Genomic DNA, 6,465 nt, shown 5'->3' with positions numbered 1-6,465 from the left:
AACTTGATTGTGGACTAAAAAACATTTAACATGAATCCTTAGCATTATTTGTCAAATAATGACAAAAAGTTCTAACTCTTTTTCATAATGAACCAAGCCTGTTTTAAAAACAATCTAAGTGGTCTCAAAGCATTCTTCAACTTAAGTACACATCTGAGTACACATAATACTTCCAAAGAGCAGTATTATTTCGAATTTCTCTTTGGATCCTAAGAATAACCATTTTGTTCATTTCTAAATAAATTACTCTACAAAAATTAACAATTGAGGGTTTTGTTGTTTTTAAGTTTTCCTGGGCAAAGGCCTTTGCTATGGCAACACAATAAACAGGCTGGCTTGTAACCTGTTCTCAAAACAAGAGTAAAAGCAAGACCAAAGGGACAAAGCCTCCAATTTGACTTAAGCTCTGGTAACAACAGTTCCTAGGGCAGCGTTACTGCTGTCATCCAGATCTAAGTGGGGCGTAGTTTCATACCTACCCAAAGTGATGCCAAGCGCATAAGCTGGCAGGCAGGCAGGCAGATTTTTTGACAGGATTCACTCTGTGAGGGAAGTGGATGAACGCTGAGAGGAATATAAATAAGATTCTAGAATAAGGGCAATAGCAGGATTAAGGAGAACTCTTAGGAAGGGACCTCTTACTTCTAATGTATATGTGTTAACTAGGTGAAGACAAAAGTATAGTCCCCAACTTCAAAAGAAAATTGAAATAATTATATTAGTACCTACATGCCAGAGTTAAGTCCCTAGCACTACTGTTAATATTAGATGTTATAAGGAGTGAGTTGGAAAGTTTGTACCTATTCGGAAAAGTCAAATGAAACTGCATCTACACTACAATGAAGTAAGAGGCCAAAATACCGCCCTCATAAACCTTTGACCAAAAATTTATGTATTTGTGCTCTCATTTAGTCGAAATTATTCTAATTTACTGCCATTTTTGTTTAGGCATGCCTACATTTTTTAAAATGGTGATTAGTTTTGATAGTTAAGCTAAAACTTCTAGAACACTCCCCAAGTTTACTATTTAAAACTCAAGTGTAAAAGATTTCTGTAATCCTCACAATGAAAAGCCTACTACTTTGTTTTTTAATTTATATATCCTGAAATATTAATAGTCAGATGGCCCCAACTACTAAAGAAAATACAGTATGGTCTGGTTTCCCCAAATCGAAACATGGTTAATAAAAATTAAAAAACTGTATTTACACAAAGTAACCTGAAAATGAAAAACAATGATGAATCCTAAGTCCTAAGGAGGAGGGAAAAACAGCATCATAAATAAGCTCAAAGTGAAATTCTGGAATTTTTGTCCTGTGCCCCGTGCTATTTATTACCATATCTTAAAAACAATTATGTTACAAAGAGGATTTGTGATCTGCATTTCTTCATTCAGGTCAGCTTGGCTTTCTTTTTAGCGGGTCCTTTGTATCCTTTGGCCTTTCTTCTTAAATTCCGCCTGTCTACAACAGGCACTTCCACTTCTATTTCCTCTGAGCTGCTATCCACAGTTTTTTCTATTGATTGTGTAAACTGATCCAGTTGCTCAGAAGATGCTTCCGACTGCTCCTCTGACTGGTTCTTCTGTCCTGCATTCTGTGAAAACTGCACATCTTCAAGTTCAACCTCTATCAAAGAACTCTGAGGAACAGCTGGAGATGTTTCCTGGGGCTCAGACACCCCCTCTTCAACCTGGTCTTCCAATGAGGAAGTAGTATTGGGTGACAAATTTTCAGAGATCGGTTCCTCAGAAAATTCAGCTACCACAGAATTTGGAAAACCACTGTCAGATTGTTCTTCATGTGGGATAGTGGCAGCATTGTCTGAACTCCCAAAATGTGCCTTCTTTCTTGGAACTGGTGGCAGTTTCTCTTCTGTGTGCCCCTTTCCATCAGATGGGCCTTCGTTTAACAACACTTCTGAGTCAGTTACATGTGAGGTCTAAAAATAAAAACCTGGTGAGCAAGCTTCTGCAATATAGACCTTATATAAATGATTCTTAGAAACCAATATGTAATGACACTGAACTGCATTTTAAAGACTTCAGTATTCATTACTTTACTTAACCATGTGTAGTACATATTCTGAGTACAAGTCAATTTCTTCAAAATTGTCTTTGATAATATGCATACATTAGGTTCTTGCTTTAAAGATATCATAAAAAGAATAATTTTAACTCAAAAAGTACTTAAGATATTTTAAACTTCATATCAAGATTTTTCAAAACTTTTAGCTCAAAAGTTTTTATTTTCCTGGTGTTACTGGAGCCAGAACCAAGAGTCCCTTGGAACTTGACACTGTGCCATCCCACTAAATTTGACTACGGTTTTGTTAGATGACAGGTAAGGGCAATGGAAATTTTATTCATTTATTTATCCTAGACGCTAATAAAGTAACTCTATACAATAGTTTTTTAGCTTTACATTTAAATATTCAAAATAAAAAATTAAATTTCTTTTAAAATAGTCCAAGTTTTCCCCACTAATCTGATGTCTCCCTAATTAAAACAAATTAAAATGATCATGTAAGCAAATAGGTACTCAAATATTTGGCAAAAAATTTTTTATCCATTTTTCTAAGCTTTTACCTACAAAGTAAAACTCATTTTGTAAACAAATCCGGTAAGAATGAATAGGTTATAAAGATTTGAATTTATGAAACATTACTGACTGCATCTTTGTAAAATACTGAATCTAGTATAAAATTTAATTTTTCTAAAGGACTGTACATGTTAAAGGAGGAAAATATACATACTACACTGCCCTTGCCATGTCACCAACACTAGAATATGTTAACTATAAAATGTTAGGTTAGCCCAACCCAGTTTTCTCAGTGGTTAGAGCATCAGCCCACGGATTGAAAGGTCCAGGGTTCAATTCTGGTTAAGGGCACGGCCTCGGTTGCAGGCTCACTCCCAGGGGCTCATGCAAGAGGCAACCAATCAATTTGTCTCTCTCACATCGATGTTTCTCTCTTTCTGTCTCTCCCCCTCCCTTCTACTCTGTCTAAAAAATCAATGGAAAAAATATCCTTGGGTGAGGATTAACAAAGCAAACAAAATATAAGGTTATTTCCCTCTTACCTTATCCTGTGCAACAGCCTCAGGGGGTTTTGAAGATTCTACCACCAGCGGAACTAGATTTGTAGGGTCTTCACTGGAATTAAAAGGCTGCAATTTAAATTCTTCATCTAAAACTTCACTAGTGGAGTCCTCCTCTTCAATTATAAGAGAGGTCTTAATAGTATCATCCATTACTTCACCATTCATAGGCTCTACTTCAGATTCCTACGGGGGGGAGGGGAGGAATATGTCAGGACATAATTACAGACTCACTTATTTGTCATGTTATGTGGGTCCATTCTCAGTCCTATCTGTCAGGTACCAAGACTCAAGATAAATTCTACCACATTATAGGGCAGGGGTTAAAGAATAGTGTTATCGGGGAAAAGGGGAAATGTATGAGGCAGGGTCAATAAAAGAAAAGAATCCATAAGTCCCCCAAACTCCTCCTGTTCTCATGGAGAGAGAGGACAGGAACTGGATACGTATGGACACAGTGTGATTCAGTACTGAAACCCTGCCCCTTCTTGCTCTTCCTTCTCAAAGGACAATCATGGGAGGAACCTTTTCAGTAAAAAGGCACCAGAGAGGGTCTAGATGTGGTGCCACCTCTTTACAGAACACCAGCTGCTCAGCACTTCCCATCTTTGGAGCCTGTAGGAAGTGAGTTTACCCTGCCAGGGGGAAGGAACACTAGCAATCCTGTGGGAAGCTGTTTGGCTACAGGTTCCTGCAGGGATAAAACGAGCCCCCAATCTCAGTTCCCTGTCTAGTTAACTTAGGGTCATTTCTGAACAATCCTCCTCCTTACCTCACATTAAAATACAGAAAAGTGATCTGATAACACAAACCCTGCAATTTCTAAAAATCTTCCAATGTTTATCAATATACAAGACTTCTACTTAATGTCTAATATTTCTAATCCTATTGATATTCTCGTAATTAGAAGGCATTTTATTACCATTTTAATAATAAGAAAACTGATGCACTCAAGTGTTCAGAAATAGATTTGGCTGAATTATATAGAACCCTTGAAGTCATATAAAGAACATTTTCCATAGGACTATTGAAATCAGGGGCTTAAATATACAAAATAACTTGCACAAAGAAAACAATTATAATAAAACTCATAAAAGAACCAATTTAGGGCAGAAGACATATCAAAAGGAAGAAAATGAGAAAAATAGAGCAAAAGCTTTAAAAAATAGAATTCTGGTAACTAAAAGTGAGAAGCAACAGAAGAGAACAACTCAGTCCAGCCAGTTTTAGTTTTGGGAACTGAATGAAAGATAAAATTTTTTTTACAAGGCTCAATACAGAAGTGATAAGAAAGAATATAGATTGTGCTAAATTTAAGATGATAAAAGGCATCTGTCTAAACAGAAATATTCAGAAGGCAAGTAACATTATGATACTACACTCTGGATCAATATTGAAAGTCTACAGTTATTGGTCATTTCCTCATTGAACCATTAGATTGGATGCATTTTCAAAGAGCAGAAAGTCAAGAACTGAGTCTTTTAGATGAAAAAGCAGAACAGTCAAAAAATAAATAAAACAAAACAAAACTTAAGAGATAGGAAAACCAAGAAGTTAAAATACAGTAGTGTTAAAAAGCAAGGGAGCTAGAGAATCTTGAAGAGAGAGCAGTCAATCTAGGTCAGAAAATCCACTGGAATTCAATGGAAGTGGCACTGGTGACCTATAACAGTATGTGCTCAATGTATTGTTGGACAAATGAAACTGGTTAAATGAAGTATGTACAGTTAATATTAAGTTTTTAAAAGAGAAAAAAAGCACAAATATATATATGCCCATAAGCATCTAGGTCAGTGATGGCGAACCTATGACACACGTGTCAGAGGTGAACGCGAACTCATTTTTTTGGTTGATTTTTCTTTGTTAAATGGCATTTAAATAAATAAAATAAATATCAAAAATATAAATCTTTGTTTTACTATGGTTGCAAAGATCAAAAAATTTCTATATGTGGCACAGCACCAGAGTTAAGTTAGGGTTTTTCAAAATGCTGACACGCCGAGCTCAAAAGGTTCGCCATCACTGATAGGTGCACATAAATCTTTTTTATTTTTCAAATATAATTTACATTCAATATTATTCTGTATTAGTTTCAGATGTACAGCAAAGTAGTTTTAAAAATCATGTACTTTACAGAGTGGTCCTTCCGCTGCTTCAAGTACCTACCTGGCCCCACACATATTTATCACAATATTATTGACTATATACATCTCTGTGACTATCTTGTAACTGCCAATTTGTAGGGTTTTTTTTGTTTTGAGATAAACCCTTTTATTTATTTATGCTTCTCCATTTTGTTTAAAACAACCACCACCACCACCTTAATATTAACCGATAGCCCTTCCCCCTCACCCCTCCTTTTGGGCTGGGGGGTAGATAATGGGGAAATGGCTCCCAGGGGCGGGGCTGACCATAGAGCCCCTTGGAGAGGTAATGGAACCCAAGTCCCCTCCCCAGGGGACGGGGCACCTGTAGTGTATGAACTGGGGAGTTAACGGGACTCTTGAACCTCTTCTTGTACCAACATATATGCCCTTGGCCATCAAGGGTAAGGAAGGGGATTCCTACCGCTCCTCTATGTCCCTGCTCAGTCCCTATCTCAGGAACTGAGGGCTAAGGAGCAAGAAAGTGGAGAAAGGGTGGAGATAGGGTGTCACACAAAGGAGTACTGGTTATTAATGGCTCTGGGGTGGCCCCCTTCTTTTCCATTGCCCCCCTAGTGGTCACTTCTGGAGCTGCACCATTGGTGTTGCTTCAGGGACCCCACTAGATCCAGGGCCTCCCTGGACCTCCATGCCTGGTGTCATGGCCTCTTCCAATTCAACCATGAGGACCAACTCAACCATGGGGACCAGCTCTTCCTGGATCCCTCCACTGCCCACTTCTTTCTCTTGCCTCTCTTTGGCTGCTGTGGCTGTTGCTGCTGCCACTTCTGACACCCCCGACGCCTCTTCTGCCCCAGGATGTGGGGGATCTGTCCATGAAGGGGGTTCAGGGGGTGGGGGTGGGTCGTGGGAGGTGTTCAGTTACACCGTCACTCGCTCTGAAGGTAATGAGGGTGGAGGAGGCATCGGGGTAGCATCGATCTCCCTCGCACACCCCTGCATGGTTCCTGGCCTGCTCTCAGTCTCCTCACTTCTTGGGTGCATGGGCACCTCCTCCCCTGCAGACCTGCTCTGCTCACCCTGCTGCTGCTGGGAGGACACAACATAGCTGCCAAGGACAACATCACTGGGGCCTCCAGACTCCAGAGGGATGGGTGCACCCGGAAATGCGTGAGCATATCAAAAATGGACTGGAACCACAGGTGCTGGACCCGGCACTGACGCTCCTCATTCAGCGACAGACACAGGTGCTGGGCCTTG

General features: G+C 39.3%; 1 protein-coding gene across 1 annotated transcript in view; it reads right to left on the bottom strand.

The window, feature by feature from the left end:
• Positions 1 to 412: 412 nt before the first annotated feature.
• FAM169A (family with sequence similarity 169 member A) overlaps positions 413 to 6,465 on the bottom strand; it is a 35,405-nt gene continuing 29,352 nt past the window's right edge. The window contains exons 11-12 of the mRNA XM_023750724.1: positions 3,083 to 3,286; positions 413 to 1,941 (exon numbers count right to left, since the gene is read on the bottom strand). Coding sequence (XP_023606492.1) covers positions 1,393 to 1,941; positions 3,083 to 3,286 — 753 coding nt within the window. The 3' untranslated portion in view covers positions 413 to 1,392. The remainder of the gene's footprint in view (positions 1,942 to 3,082; positions 3,287 to 6,465) is intronic.

The sequence above is a fragment of the Myotis lucifugus genome, unplaced genomic scaffold (assembly GCF_000147115.1).
Source record: "Myotis lucifugus unplaced genomic scaffold, Myoluc2.0 scaffold_0, whole genome shotgun sequence".
Lineage (NCBI taxonomy): Eukaryota > Metazoa > Chordata > Mammalia > Chiroptera > Vespertilionidae > Myotis > Myotis lucifugus.
Note: the sequence above shows the minus strand (reverse complement) of the source record. Positions and strands in the feature narration are given on the sequence as shown.